This window comes from Sinocyclocheilus rhinocerous, unplaced genomic scaffold (assembly GCF_001515625.1).
Source record: "Sinocyclocheilus rhinocerous isolate Xijiao unplaced genomic scaffold, SAMN03320098_v1.1 scaffold53, whole genome shotgun sequence".
Classification (NCBI taxonomy): domain Eukaryota; kingdom Metazoa; phylum Chordata; class Actinopteri; order Cypriniformes; family Cyprinidae; genus Sinocyclocheilus; species Sinocyclocheilus rhinocerous.
Window position 1 is genome coordinate 902,385 of NW_015645538.1, and position 16,776 is coordinate 919,160.

The 16,776-nt window shown below is 37.9% G+C and overlaps 1 protein-coding gene across 2 annotated transcripts; it reads right to left on the reverse strand.

Moving 5' to 3' along the window:
* Positions 1-8: 8 nt before the first annotated feature.
* On the reverse strand, positions 9-10,178 carry fam83hb (family with sequence similarity 83 member Hb). 2 transcript variants are annotated; one of them, XM_016509824.1, is made up of 6 exons: positions 9,885-10,178; positions 5,428-5,897; positions 4,875-5,039; positions 4,671-4,795; positions 1,799-4,574; positions 9-1,300 (listed from the first exon to the last, which is right to left on the reverse strand). In XM_016509824.1, the coding sequence occupies exons 2-6, from the start codon at positions 5,875-5,877 to the stop codon at positions 1,280-1,282; spliced, it is 3,537 nt and encodes a 1,178-aa protein (XP_016365310.1). In that variant the 5' UTR covers positions 5,878-5,897; positions 9,885-10,178; the 3' UTR covers positions 9-1,279. The 2 variants fall into 2 exon arrangements, with proteins under 2 accessions (XP_016365310.1, XP_016365309.1); XM_016509823.1 differs by lacking the exon at positions 9-1,300 and having other exon boundaries at positions 1,308-4,574.
* Between the last annotated feature and the right edge of the window lie 6,598 nt (positions 10,179-16,776).

A 16,776-nucleotide genomic window follows, 5' to 3' on the forward strand; every position in this document is an offset into this window, starting at 1 on the left:
CTAGAAAATGAAAGTTTCTTAAACCATTTATTTAGAATGTGTAAGACACAATAAAAAAGTTTGTAAACAAGTCTAAATTCCCCAGGATTTGCATTTATAAACAAAAAAAATGTACTGATGACACTCTTATCAAAATTCAATTCCATCACACTTCTAGATCAGATATTCCTCATTAGATCAGCTTCCAGTTTCCATAAATCAGTCCTATGACACATCCAGAGAGCACTCTGGAAAATCTTTGGTGTTCAGTAATACCGTTCTGTCTTAATTAAATTTTGCATTGACAAAATACAGGCTAAAGCCCAGTCCTGAGAATATCTTTATCAACCTAATATTTTACCGTTTCTCCTGACAACACAGTTCATGCAGGAATGTACAGGTATAGTATGTCTGAAACCATTGTCCTGCAAGTTCTGATTGCCGGTGAAAAACAATTAATTCAACTCCACGCCTCACATCACTTTCTCGACATTCAGGCCACTTTCTTGATAGCACACTGTTGATAGAGGAAAGATGAATGAACGGGCCTCCTTTCATTTTAATACATCCATTACATACTTTCCAGTCATCTCTTGACAGTTTCAGGTTCCACAGTTTTTCTGTTCTTTGCCTTCAAAAGTGGCGTTTTCTACCAACCATCTCTGGTTTCCTTTATGCCTGTGATCCATTGGCACATTCAGCACCAAAGCATAATTTCAGCATGACGTGTCCTGGGGCATTTGTGTGGTGTACTTTAAAGAGGGTGTGTTTTGGTGCCTTCAGAGTAGCATATCTCAGCTTCTGCCCAGACACGTTAATTTCCATTGGAAATTGTGCACACTTGTACATACACATCTTATAGAACTTAAAAGGTCCAGCAGAAAAAGAAAAAGCTGAGAAAGGCCTCTTGAAGTTCAAACCCTCCTTTGGCCTGACTTGTGTTTCTATGTTCTGTAGGGATGGCGTGTGATTACTGTTAAGAGGTATGCCCTGATGCCTTATAAGGGCAAAGTGAATCATCTGTGGGCTCAGATTGGCACAGAGCGAGGAATATTCCTCCTGCTGCATCAAGAATCCTCATATTTTAGGTTGTGCTATGTTCGTGGTCTGTTTATATGAGATCCATGGACCATGCACTGTAGATTACTAGTCATTTAGCAGACACTTATATCTGAAGCAACTTGCTTGCTTCTCTGTGTCTGTTCACAGGAGTATTGGGGATGTTTGGTACTTTTTTTTAGAATGGTTTCAGGTTCTCTTTACAGTTCTCTGTGAGGAATATTGGCCCCTTCATCCATTTTTATCCCAGGTTATTCCCCATCTGTTGAAGCAGAGTGACAGATACGTGAGTGAATCATCCTACTAATCTCTCATCCATCAGCCCACAAATAGTACAGGAGATTCTGTGATAGTCTATTTCATTTATTTCTATCATAAATTAAAACAAATAGATTGGAGGTTGCAAACAAACTCATATTTAAATGGCATGTCATATAACAACACTGAATTACTTTTGAAATTTAAATTTACATTCTTAAATTCTAGGCATACCACAAAAGAATGTAAAGTCAAATAATAAATAAACATGTAAAAGGAAAAATATAATTTGTCAATAAATATACCTAGACATGAAATGCTACATTTAGGTGCTTTGCTCAGAAATGATATACTTCATATATAAGATATAAGCAGAAATAAAATATACGTTCACTACAAATATTGTACAAGGATCTCATGTGATTGATCTAATCAGACTTTGCTCTGCCTTCTCTACATTTCCCTGGTCCCAGCAACACTCTTCTCGGTTACGATAAAGTACCTCGAAACGACTGTAGACTTTCTTTTCTTTGCGCATGCTCTCTATTCTCTTCAGCAGATTGTCCCTCTCCTGTGGGTTGACTGGAGTTCGGCTGAACCGGTTCCGGTTTTGAAATTGGAAGGATGAATTGGAAACTTCTTCTTCCTTGCCCCCCTCGACTTTCCCAGACTCTTCAGTCTGCTGTCTATTTTTCTGGCTATTTGCAGAGATTTGCTCTAGGATCACCTTGGTATCATCCCTGAGGTTGCTGCTAAATATCACATTTGAGGTAGAGGACTGATAGCGTGATGGAGTTGGTTTAACATTGGGTTTGTTGTTCTCTACTATGGTTGAAGATGATATGGATTCAGATGGTTTCTCTTTGTCTGAGGGCTCCTCTTGGATCTCAGGGACTGTTTTCATTGACTTGTCCTCTTGAGAGTTGGAAACTCCTGAGTGCTTCTTTTCTCCCTTTGGCCCAAGGAAACCCTTTAATCTCTGTGTTTGTTTCTTGAGGAAATCAAGGGCCTTTGTATCTTTGCCATCAGAGTTCCCAAGGTTTAGGGAGCTCAGGCTTTCTTTGGACTCTGCACGGGTGATGCCCGATGAGCTGAAGCTGCGAGACTTCTTAAGCTCACTCTTTTCAGCATCTGTTGCATCCGTAAGAATATCTTCGCCGCATGAGATTCGACGATGAGAAGATTGAGAGGCTTTGAATGGTTTTAAGAACTTGGGTGATGGGAAAGGCCGAAGTGACTTTGTAGGTTCCTTAGCTGGCTCTTTCTTTGCTGCATCAGCTGTGCTCTCCGTCAGAGTTTTGCTGTTCGTGAGCGGCCTGTCCACACAGACTTCAGATGGTTTTGTTGCAATCACCAAGCGCTGTGGTACAGGATCTGTTAGCGTAACCGTTGGCTCTTGTGTCTTTACAGAGGACTCCACTGATGTAACAAGCACATTTGTGGTTGCTGTATCAGTGAGGTCTGGCTTTTTCATGGCTGTTTCTCGACTTTTAGTACCCAAATCTAACTCTAATTTTGAACTCTTTCTCTTTTCTTCCAAATCTTTGAAGTACTGAAGTCTGCTTGCTGGATCATTTATGTTTAGGGAAGAAGTTGTTTGCTGAGATCTCAAAGGCTCTGTTGGCTGTGTAACTTTATTGTCCTCAGGTTCAGGGTTGTCAGGTTTCTCCTTTTCTTTGATAGGCTCCTCTTTGGCATCTGTGATCGTAGTCAGATCTCCTGTTGATGCATTTTTAACCTCTTTTTCTTCTGCTTTTTTATGCTTATTCCAGTCAAACGGCTCTCTTGACAGCGACCTCCTCTTCTCCAGAAGCTCTGCTACAATAGATGAGTATCGAATAGGCTCACTCTCATCTTTCTCCTCTTGTAACTCCCCACCAGACTTAGCTTGCGAGGAGCTGTGTTGCTCCAGCTTTGAGGAGCTGAAGATTAAAGAAGACCTTAGTCTTGAGCTCCTTTGCAGCATTGGGTTAATTCGAGATCGGAAAGACTCATGCTTGGTAATGCTGATTTCCCTTGGTTCCCTCAGTTCTGGCTCCTTCTCATTGTCTGTTGAAGATGCTAGGGATGAAGCTGAAATGGCTGGCTTTAATGTGTCAGTACTTGTGGGACCCAGGTCAGAGCTAATGTCTTTCACTTGATTCCTATCTTGTATGATGGGTTTACCATAGCGTGGCCGCAAATCAAGGTTTAGCTTAGTTGGGATGTTTGGACGCTCTCTTAAATGAAAGCCTGGTCCCTCTGAGCCATAATGTCTGCTGTCAGGTTGTTGATGTGGCTCATCAAAGGCATCTGGACCCATTGGCTGATGCAGGCCCTCCTCTCCTGCATCTTCATAAGTGCTGAGATAAGAGTTGATTCTCCAGCTCCGCAATCCCTGCTTTACACTGGGGTCCTGGGACTGCCGTACCTGCTCTCCAGTGGAGAACAACTGCTTGTGGTCAGGAGGATGTGGCTGAGTCGGCGAACTCTGACAGGCATATGCGTGGCCTGCAGCAGGCCTCTTGTGGGTTTGTGGACCATAGCGTGCCCCTCCTGAGTATTGTTTTTCTGAATCACTTTTGAGGTCGTCAGAGGACAAAACATTCAGATTTCCTGGTGCTTCAAGTTCAGGTGGATATGCAGAATCAGGGTGTTGATCTGTCTGGTACATGCCGTAGTTAAGACGGTCATAGTGCCCGCGCTCAGAATCCGGTCCCATGCCTTCACTATGATAGTAATGTTGTTCTCGCTGGTAATGCGATTCCATCTCCTCCAAGTTGTTCATTACACGCTGTTTCATATACTGCCGGGAGGAGGCGTAGGTCTCATGGGTGCCCTCGGCATAGCTATGCCTCTTAAAGGCATTCATTTCCAGCTGCCTGGAGGCTAACATTGAGCGTCCTGGTTCCAAGAATGACTGTTGTATCTTGAACTGCTGTGTTGCATATTTTGTGACCTGCATAGGACCTGCACCTGGTTCAAGTGTATGGCGGAACGGGTCCTCCCTCCGAAAAGGTAGTATGGATTCAAGACGATCCCCAAATGGGTAACCAGTAAGTTCAGGCTGGCGAAGATATCCTCTGGGATTCCTTAGTGACTGAGTCTTTTTTAAGCCAAACTGATTGCCAAGGTAACTACTTGTATTGTCTTGTGGCATGGGTACAAGGGCATTTTCAACAACAAGAGGCTGAGACTGAGCAAACAAGATACGAAACTCCTCATCAAATGTGGCAACTAGTTCTCCAAGGAACAAATGGGCAATGCAACGGTGGATCTTCTCAAAAGACCACATAAAACTGGAGAAAGAGAGAAAGAAATATGAATAGTGTCATCTGTGCCACATACAAGTGGGCATGCATTAGAGTTGAATTCTTATCTGCCACTGAGCTCACCTATAGTTTCCACTGATCACTGCTCTGCAGTCTGTCAGAAGAAAACGGTCCATCACTTGACCTTTAAATGATTTTCCTGTGCGGCAGAAATAGGTAATGCCTGCCACTGTCCGTACCCGCATCATCTGTAACCAGTGAAGTCACCATTAAATCTGCATTTTCTTAAAATTCAAACTTAGGCTAGTTGAGGTAAATTGAACTTACATGGATCATATCCAGATTAACTTTACAGCTTGCCACCATGTTAACAAAATGATGGGCATTTTGTTCATCCAGAAGAATATAGACAGGCACGTGACGTGCTGTAGCATCCAAAAGGTCAGAGAATATATCAATATCTGTGAAAATATCCATTACCACTGCAATTACCTGTGAGAAAGAGGAAATAAACATGAAATTAGCAATAAAGATTTTACATAACATGCAATTATGGCAACAAAAAGGATCAGTATTTTTATTTTATTTTGCAGTGACCAATATCACAGTTGTTTTGGACAGTACCCTCACTCACATGTTTTCATTTATTGAGGCCATTGCAAAAATACCCTATTCGTTTATTCCATGAGCAATAACAGGGGTTACTGACATAAAATGAGTAGAATTTGGCTGGTCATAGTCTTAATTTCATGTAAGTGTACATCATGTTAAAAATAAAACGTTAAAATAAAATATTTTTACTGATGAAAATGATTACTGAGTGGACCTTTCATATTCTTGATTCCAGCCTGACATCGTTTACAAATTTGAAAGCACTTACCTGATGAGCATTTTTGATGAGTTGCCGGGCCTGTTCCTTAATGCTGGGCCGCTCAGGGTCAGCAGGGTTTACCAACATTGTGACCTCTGTGGGCCCCCCAAAACTATGATGTTGCAGAGGCCAGCCAAGGTCTAGTCCTGGTGCATCCAAATCAGAATGCAGTGGCCAGTAGGTGTCAGAAGACCCATCCTGATCTATTTCTCGATATGGCAATTCTGGTACATTTCCAGCACTCTGTGGTGATTGCACAGTGCTTTTAATATGTTCAATCTCTGACCTTGATAAAAAGTCAACTACATTAGCACTTTGTAAAAAGTTGTAATATCCCTCAACATCCTCCTCCACCAGGGCATCAATAGCCATGCGATACTCTTCTCGGTAATGCGGACACAAGTAATTGGGATCCAGGGGGTTGTCGCCCAATGAAGAACTTTGTGAGCGGCGGGCCATGGTGGAGCAGGGAAAATAACCTGAAAAACAAAATATTTCAATAAATAAGCATATGGAATAATCTAAACAGCATATGTAAACTAAAATTTAGGGTCACACTTTATTTTAAGGTCAGATTCTCGCCATTAACAATGACTTGACAATAAACAATGAAACATTAACTATGACTTTTGCCTTAATAAACTACTAATTTGCTGCTTATTAATTAGAAAGGTGGTTGTTAAATTTAGGTATTGGGTAGGATTAGGGATGTAGAATATTGTCATGCAGAATATGTGCTTTATGTGTACTAATAAACAGCCAATATGTTAATAATAGGCATGCTAATAATTAACTTGTTAATAGTGAGAAATGGTCCCTCCCTATACTAAAGTGTTTCCAAAACTAGCTATTACATTTTTCCCCTTTGTTTTTACCAATAGTAATTCTTCTTTTAAATTCAAAAATTTAAATAATAAGTGTTTAAATTTTTGCACAAGCATGTTTGTTGTAAGCTATTTTTTATGTAAGAACAAGAAGAAGAAAAAAGCCTTTTAATACCAGAATACAATAACAAATATATGTCTTTTGGACTACTTTTTATCATTTGGGGAAAGTCGTGGCCTAATGGTTAGAGAGTCGGACTCATAACCCAAAGGTTGTGGGTTCGAGTCTCGTACCGGCAGGGATTGTAGGTGGGGGGAGTGAATGTACAGCGCTCTCTCCCACCTTCAATACCATGACTGAGGTGCCCTTCAGCAATGCACCGAACCCCCAACTGCTCCCCGGGCACCGCAGCATAAATGGCTGCCCACTGCTCCGGGTGTGTGTTCACGGTGTGTGTGTTCACTGCTGTGTGTGTGCACTTTGGATGGGTAAATGCAGAGCACTAATTCCGAGTATGGGTCACCATACTTGGCCACATGTCACATCACTATCACTATCACTATTTACCATACAAAAGATCCAGGAAGCACAAATTCTGAATGCCTAGCCAGTGTTTTAAATGTGCATATTACGTTGCATAAAACACAGATGTTAAATCACCAGTCAGTCAACAAGTGTATTATGAAATATTATTATGACCCCAAAAAAACATACTACTGCAGTGCATGCTAGTATAGATCGACCTGCTGAAAAACTAGCTGCTTGACTCATTGTGTACATATGAAATTCCTAGCTGTTCTGTGATCTTCCAGACAATGACCCCTAAGCAAGGTTAGGCCCCAGTATGAAGGTTTTTGTAGGTTGTGGGCTCTTGTGTACATTTGTTTGTATTTTAGACGTCACCATGGAAACAGTCAGTCTGTTGGCGAATGACTCATTGTGGGCAAGAGGGGAAGCGAAAAGACATCAACCGAAAGGGAAAAACTCAAGAAACATGTGACTGAATCAAAGAAGGGAGTGTTTTGCTGAAGCACTTTTGAAAGAGACTCGCTGAGTTAACTGCACATTAGAATCAGACTTTGAGCAGGTGGTAAATTAACTAAGACTTGCTGTGGCTGATTCATAACATGTCCATTACATAATGTAAACTCCTACATGCACAAGAGATTCTTAAACATTCACTAACAGAAATGTTATGAAATTGTATATATGTATATGTATATACATAAATATATTTGCATCTACTCATCAGTTTTCTCATCTAATCTGAAACCTGCGCTGTCAGCATGTTTCTTTATGAGAGTTGACACCCAGACCAGTAAATCATGTTGGAGTGGATTCAACCAAGATTACCAGACAATGTACTGCTTCACTGTTAATGTCTCCTTTTATTAAAACTGAACTTTATTTAAGCCTTTGATCTTTATTTAAATCTATTACTGCAATGATTGACCGATAATTATAATTCAAGCTTGTTTGTATTGGTTTTGCAAATGGATGGCAAAATGTGAAGAAAAAAACCCCCAAGAGACATGTTATGAAATTACAGTAAGCCAGAGCAGAGAAACTTTATACCTGCGGGTCAACTCTGCAAGTGCCAATAGTCATATAAATCAATTTTACTTTTCAAGAAGATATGTTTTCATATACATGTCTGGCACACACAGACATCATTCATGTACATAACATTCTTTTTTAATTGAAGAACGAGACAATAACGAGAAATACCTATGCAGAAAATGCTTTACATTCCTGAGATAACCTTTACAATAGGCAGTGAGACTGACATATAACAGGTAGTCAGTGTTTCGGTAGCTTACTTTTTGCAATAGTCTTAATCATTTTCAGCAAACAAAAAGAGATTTTTGCATAAACAAATATTGTTTAAAATGAACCCTAGACATTTGATGAATATTTGGCCCATTGTGAATTTCTATTATATTTACAGCTGCAATCATTTTTATGTGATATTCACAGGCAGAATAAAGGAAATACTGAATTTATATAAACGTCTATATTTGGACACTGACTTAATGTTTTATGTTATGTTGGTTATTTGCTGACATTAAAGTTTTTTTATTTTATTTATTGGTATCGGCCAATGTTGTATATATTTAACTGTGAATACTCATTTCCTCCATTTTTACCTTAAAGGGATAGTTCACCCAAAAATGAAAATTCTGTCATTAATTACTCACCGTCATGTCGTTCAAATCATTACGGTTGAACCCCTGATTATTTTACCGATCTCCTTGCTACTTTTCTGGACGCTGGTCGTGTTAATTACATTGCTGTCTATGGGAGGGTCAGAGAGCTCTCAGAATGCATCAAAAATATCTTCATTTGAGTTCCAAAGATGAACGAAGGTTTTAGGGGTTTGAAACGACATGAGGGTGAGTAATTAATGACAGAATTTTCATTTTAGGGTGAACTATCCCTTTAACATTAACTATGCCATCACCTAATCCTCACTTATATTAATATTTTGGAAATGCTAAAAATTTAATAACGCTGTTAAATGTAATCTTTGCAAATCTTAATGTATTCATTTTTCATATTGAATATAATAATGTTGTTATGCCTGAATTCAATTTTAATTCAATAATTTTAATTTTAGCTTTTAAAATGACTTATTTTAGTGTGTGAGGGGGGTATTAGACAAAAAATTACAGACATTTTTTTTTCAGTTATTGGCCATAATATAGAAATAATTATAGGTGTATTGATATCAGCCATAATATTGGTTCTGCCTTAATCCTGACGTACATAATAACTCTGCAACATCAAATTTGATCAGTTCATATCCAACACATTTGTGACACTTAATCTAACGTTTAGCGATCTAAAGACCACCAACAGGTTTTAGATATTTTTATCTCAGGCCTATGTGGAAATCACGCTAGATTTACCCAAATTCCCATTTCTGCCACTGATCAATTACTAACAACACCCTCTTAGTAATTTCCCTAAAAAAAGAGCTTTGTTTTTTATAACTCAAGCTCAACCATATGTAGGAAATTATGAAATATGACAGAACGCACATGTCTGTTCATGGTGTGGTTCACCTGGGCCTCACCCACAAAAAGAATCAGTGCAAGTGCATGGATTTACACGGATAGATAATTTAATATTTAGAGTTGTGCAATGTTTTAAGACCATGAAGGCACTGTGAGAAGACATCCTGAACCAATCCCTAACCAAAGTCCTACTTGATAACAAAGGAACAATTCTGTGCACCCAAGACACTGAACCATCACATTTCAAAGATCAATAGTAGACTTAACCTTTAATAAAATACGTGTAATTCATAGATTTAAAAAAGTTTATGAAAAAAAACTGCCATCATTTTCACACAGCTGTCAAAACTTCACTCCATCGTGTTCAAAACGATTGTTCAAACAAGTTGTATAATTCTCAGTTGTTTTAATGTTTACTTCAAAAGTCTCTCAAATGGGCTGCTATAGTATGTAGAGTGTACACAGCTCCGAATCCCTATCAGATTAAAGTGCAAACGTTTAAGAATAAAAATAGCTTTCAGCTCAAGCTCGTAGGGAGTTTCTTCAGCACTGTCAACGTTCATCTGCTCATTCACATTATGTGACTAGTCTTTTTGAAAGTTGAGACTACTGGGTTGTTCTTACCTTTACGTTTGGAGTTACTTGCAGTGGCCCGTAAAGAAACTTTTTTCCGTTCCGACAAAGTCGGCTATTTTCACCCCCTGTTCAGCGAACGCATCCGCGGTACATTCCTGGTGTCGGTGAAACCCCACCCAAAGCTATTCAGCTTGAAGGCGAAAAGCAGCCCTGGCGAAACCTGTCGCGCTCGGCCGAGTCCTGCCCGCCGAACGTCTCAGCCCCGTTAAGATAACACAGCATTCGGTGAACAACTCAACCCTTTGAATTTCAGTTGTGAAGCTCCTCCCAACCATCGCCGGCGTCAGTTACTACAAAACCGACACCTAGGCTATAAAGCCGAATACAACACGAATAAAGCCGAATAGGGTTTTTACAGCAGGCTTTGTTACAGTTGATCCATTTGCATAACCGGCAAAACACGAACAAATTTGCTCCGTGGAGTTCCCCGAGCGCACTCCATATCCCAGCTCACCCTGCTCTTCCATAGCGAGCAGACAGACAGATGGTGGATTGTTACTCATAAGGACAAAGGCGCACCCAGGTCATGATCAAGCTGAAGAGTTTTTTGTATTTTTTTTGTATTTGTATGTCTGGTGGTACAGATGGTATAGAAGATAAATTATTCATTAATAGTTCATAATTTAAAACTCTCTATTTCTGTAGAATAACGTGTCTCTAAAGGTCACATCAAGTTGCTGCGCACATGTGTAAACAACTTTACCAACCAAAGCCATCTTAAAATCATATTAAAAGTTAATGTGTTGTTTTTATCACAGGATTTTTCCTAATATCAAATACACAGTAATTTCTCCTTTCCTTTTTCCATAAATAATATATTATATTAAATATTATTAAATATTTTGTATTTACTCTCTATCTATACGTTTAGATTTTATAGTGGACATTATATTTTATTTCAAATACATTTAAAGGTTTTTCCCTAGGTTATGTGAGAACTCAAAGAGAAGTAATTGATATTTTCTTTTATTATTTTCACTCACATATACTGGAGACTTACCATATACAGGTCTTAAATAGTCAATATTTGTGCAATGATTTTGTATAGTGAACAACAGATTAAATTGATTAAACCATTGAAAACGTGTACAAATCGTCACGATGTGGGAAGATTTGCATAACGCCGCCCAAATGTTCACGCAAAGAAAGAAGGCATAACTTTGGTTCTCGCTGTAGTATTGTTGTTGCCGCCATGTCGTGAAGGCGCTGTGTGTTTCGTTGTGAAAGCGAAACTACTTTGTTTGGCCTTCCAAAAGAATATCAAAAATTCAAATTAAAAATGCAGGATCCGCGCTCACTTTTTTATTATACAAAAAGCACAAATGGATCAAACGTTTTAGCACTCAGTCTGCCTCGGTGAATTATTCAAAATAATAATCAAAAAAAAAATCAAAGTTATATACATTAAAGGAATCACCTTTTCAGAGTGTAAAGGTCACCCATTTTAATTGATGGATATATCAAAATTTCATCAAAATAAACAGACTTCAGGTTAATATATTTTAGTTACAAATTTATTTTTATGTGAGACCAAAGTACAATTTGTTATTCAAGCTCTGTAGTGTCAAGACATCCCAAGAGCAATACACTATGAGGCTATAATGATTATTGGTTACTTTATTGCAATTTGTAAAAGTAAGAGCACAATACATATGCATGGTGAGGGGCGGAGTAAGTCAGAGGATTTTGTCCCACCCTAGAAAGGAAAAGACTTAAAGACATACGCATTTTGCCAGACTTTCACCTTTACTGTTTACTGGTGTGGGGAAGTCTTTGAATTCTGTGAAGATTTTTTGCTGTTTTTATGTGTGAGGCCAGTTTCATGTCCCCTTCTTCAGGTTTGTGATTGTGAGATTGATTCTGAACGTTGTAAGCGTGTCTGTATCTGACTGAACTTAGCAACTCAGGTAACTCAGGTAAGGGAGGGTGTGAGAAAGGGTGCGGCCCCCGAAGAATGTGCCAGCGCAACTGAGATACATTCACCACGCCTAGGACACGCTCATTCCTCAAATGCACATACACACCATCAGCATACTTACTTTTTCTTCTGTGTTCATAACCTTCACCACATTCACTTGAGGTCACACAAATCACATTGCAAAAAAACATTATTGTACCACAAATATGGCGTATGCAAATTTCAAAGCTATCCGTTGAACACTCTCACACTCATTCATACTCAACATTCAGCTGTCGAAACACTTTATTCACTTTCAGTTTTCCAGTTTTACTTGACTGTGATAGGTGTCATATGTTCCCAGCAGTCCCGTAAACAAGTAGGGGGAAAACATTAATATATATTAAATTTTTTTTTTTTTTTTTTTAATTTAACAGTCATGTTATCTTCCAGTCATTTTGACCTGGAGAGGATTTTCTTCTTCTTGACAATTCAAGAAGAAGAATTGACCAAGTTAATGTTATCAAATTGGACGAAAACTTACAGACTTAGACTTTCTTTACACAAGGTATAACATCTTACCCAAAAATAGATAATTTTTGTACTTTTAGGAATTTTTTCTCATCTTGTTACACTTGTAGTGTTCTTGGTCAAAAATGACCGGTCTACAAAAAATTGCTTGTAAATCTCTCATTAGTCTATATTACCAAATATATACTACCAAATATTGGATTCAGTCTTTTTATAGTTTGTTTTCTGTCAATTAGTGCAGCTTTTGCATTTCTTTCTGATTGATTGTAGGCCTGATCTGAGATTATCAATTTTTGTGTGAACATTGCCAAAATTATCCACAAATAATGTTTTTTTTTTCACTCAAATACTGAGGTGCGTAAGGTCAGATCAATGAGGCCTACGACAAATCAGTTCCAAAAAGAAACACAAAACCTGTGTTAATTGAAACAGTTGACAAAAAGATTAAATCCCAGATTTGGTGGTAATATAGCATATTATCATTTTTTGTCATTTTTGACCAAAGTTATGTAACAGCACGAGTTATAAAACCTAAAAATCTAAAATAAGACATTCCGCATGATTGTGGCTTTAAACCCGAAGGGCTTTTTACTAATAGGATAAACAAAGGTCCACCTCCCAGCTAAAGGATTTTTTTATGAGTAGCCAATGTTGAAAGACTGTTTGAGATATTTTTTTTCCTACAAACTCTGTCTTGTTTTATAGCCTAAACAAGTTTTAGCATGCCAGCATAATCTGCATCCATCCATTTGCTGAAGAGTGATCTTTAAAACAGTGTTCTGTTTTTCGAAACAAGGTGTCCTTTTGCTGTCTGGCAGAGTCCCACTCACAATTCCCCTCTCCTGCTGTAATATCACACCTGTGTATCATGTGACACAAGGCAGCTCTCTGTTGCTCTTAAACACACACAGATGCACATAAACAAACTTTCATTATTCAAAGTAGTTATGCATAATCTAAACTGAGGAGGCTTTCTCTATTCTGTTTACTCACACATGTGCATTTGTATAATCACCACCACATTTCATTTTTTTGTATAATTTGTCAATCGAATGATTTGCAGTCACCCATTTATATGAATAAATGTCCATTCATGTGTTATGTTTTTGTCTTTTTTGTGTTTTTAATCAATGTTTGATTGAGTGTGTGGCACATTGCTGATACATTACTGATAAGCTCAGGTGGTGTGTGATCGAGGTTGAAACCCGTAAAGTAGCATATTTTCACATTAAATGTCAAGTCCCTGAAGCTACAGAGCCAGTTACAGTTGAATGCCTCAGCTCCTCCAGTAATGATGTACACCTCGGGCTGTGTCGTGTTGAATTGTACTTTATTACCTCATCCAGCAGTCCATGTCCACCACCCAACCCAAACACAAAGACAAACAATTCAGCCCAACCCGTCTGCTAGCTTGAAACGCTGTGTGTGCCTAAATTCCATAAATGATTCAGAAATGGTTGGACATCAAATTCGAGAACATGAATGGTTATTACTGGACACTGGCATGTTTAAGTACAGGATAATTATATATAAGACTCATATATAATTATTTACTATAAGTGTCCAAGTTAATCATGTGTGGTGTCCCTGCTATACATGTGATCTGATTTCTCTATATCAGTCAAATGCTTTAAATACCATCCGGTTATAAGCAGTAAATATATCTGAGTGACTTAAGAATGGCACTAATTCATGTCAGTCTAGCCAGTAGACTGTTTCTGCAGTTCATTGCCGTCAGGTTTTCAAGAGCAGCTGCTTTCAGCAGATAAAGAGTTTGTGGGAAGACTCTTGAAAGATTATGCCGCATAGTAAAAGGAGGGATACATTTTTTTGCTATTAGTCAAAGCAGATTGTTAGGACTAGCTTTAGCAGTTAAAGGCCCGGTTTCACAGACAGGGTTTACCTTAAGCCAGGACTAGGCCTTAGTTAAATTAAGATATTTAAGCAGCTTTTATAAAAATGCCTTAGAAGAAAACGTTACTTGTGTGCATCTTGAGACAACAATGGAACTGACATTTTTTAAGATATGTCAGAGCAAGATATTTTCAGTTGAGACAGCTCAAACATGCATTTTAATCTGGGACTAGCCTTAAACCATGTCTGTGAAACCGGGGGATACAGATTAGTTAAAAAGGTTTACAGCTAAATTGTCAAAATATGAATTGAAATTAACTGTTCTAGCCCTGATTTAATTGAAATTGCAATCGAATTCTTTCAGTCTAGTCATGGTACAACCAAAGAATTACCCATCCACCATCACAGCAATCTCATAAAAATTTATTCTGTGTAATCTACTGAGATACATCACATTAAAATCATCCAATTTTAGTATATGTCAAGTTTTGACTTTTCACACTTTTGTATCCTAAAATTGTTTCATCAGAATGAAGTATGTCATATTTACCCATCCTATTTTTCATGTAATTTAAAAAATGATTATTAATCAGCAGCATTTGATTTTCCAACTGATTTGTTTTCGTTGATTTATCAGAATTTCAGAACCTTGTTTATTTTTTATTATTTTTCATTTTAATTTTTTTAAGTCATTTTAGTTAATTTCATCTTGTAAATAGTTTATGACCATCATTAAAAGCTCACCTGTATTTTTATCTAAATGCAGAAGTGATACTAGCTGGATTAATGCAGCGAACAAGGAATGTTCTCAGAACGGTCTGGCAAGGTTATCTCAAAGTTATGAACATTATTCCAGTCATAGTCTTTAATAATATTTTCAAAATGTTAGCAAAAACATTATTTATACATTAATCATGGACCCTTTTTTTCCAAATGTTTTCTAAACATTACTTACAACTTGTCTTAAAGAGTTAATAGAACATTCAAAGTAATGTCCCCATAATGTTTAAATGATAAAATGAAACATTCTGCTAATGTTTACACTAACATTCTCATAAACATGAAAAATGTTTCTGAGAACATTCAGAAATAACTTTTCCATTAATTATCAAAACATTCTTAGAACATGTCTGGTTATTAAAGGTGTAAAATGCAAGCTGACAGACTGAAATCACACAGTGACAGCCCTGGGCTCTGTAAACCAAAGAAGGTGTATGATACCTTGAGAAAGCTATCCAATAGCATTCCCATTCGTCTCAGTGGCAGCCACTCCACTGACCCAGGATGTCCCGTAAGTACTTGATTTGCAATTTCCCATCTTTACTCATTGCCTCAGTTCCAGAAGCAGTTTTCTTAATACCAGGGTGAGTAAATGAATAAACAGAAATTTCCTTTTGGGGTGAACTATTGTTTAACAATAATATGTCATCAGGAAAAACCTGCTTTCCCAAAGTCATTGTTATAGTAAGATTCACTGCTCAAATACAATACCCAGCCCTGCCACCGGACATGCTTTTAATCTCCTGCTCTGTTCCTTTCACAGTCATATGTAAATATCCTGCTGCAACAGTTGACCACTGACATTTCACACATGAGCTGTATGGCCAACGCAAAATATGCATAATATAGCTACACAAGAACAAAGCATATTTCCTCCCTTGCTGATCTGACAGATTTAGGCTTCAAGTGGTGAAACAGATCAATTCACTTGAGAAACTTGTACTGTTGAATACAGAGATGGCTTAAGGGCTGTTTTGATGTCACTGATAGAGCCCTGCTTTGACCTCTGACCTTGATGATGCTGTATCAGTTCTTCAAAGCGTCCAGATACCAAAGGGCTGTAAAGCCCTTGAAGCAAGCAAAGAGTGACAGTCTTTTGGTCCTTACGGACAGATATGACATCACTGTTAACCCCTATCCCCCTCAACCCAACTCATTCATGTCTACTGCCCCAGATGTTTCCTCAGGACATGCAGCATTCTGTCAGCTTCCTGTTTATACTTCCAGGATATGTCCATTTAGCTATAGCTTGAAAGAACTATATGCAAATACTCTATTTGGGCACACCTACTCATTCTTTTTTTATTATTATTTTAGAAAAACAGTAAAGTCCTTCAAACTATGAAATAACACAAGTGAAATATATAAATTATGCAGTGTGCAAAATGTAAATGAATCAAAACCATCCACGGTTTTTCAAAAGCCACCCTTTGCCTAGATTACACACTCTTGGTATTCTCTCAGTCAGTTCATGAGAGCACTGTTTTTTTCTTTGCTATCTGGTCCAGCTTATTCCTATAAAATGATTTTAATATTATTTTTTTGTATTGTATTTTTTGTCATGCATGGATACCATATAAATTTGTCTACAAAGCTAATTTCACACAGCCCAAATCCAAACCTTTACTCTATTACTGTATATGTGACCCTGAACCACAAAACCAGTCTTAAGTCGCTGGGGTATATTTGTAGCAATAGCCAAAAATACTTTGTATGGGTCAAAATTATATTATGCCAAAAGTCTTTAGGATATTAAGTAAAGATCATGTTCCATGAAGATATTTTGTAAATTTCCTACTGTAAATATATCAAAACTTC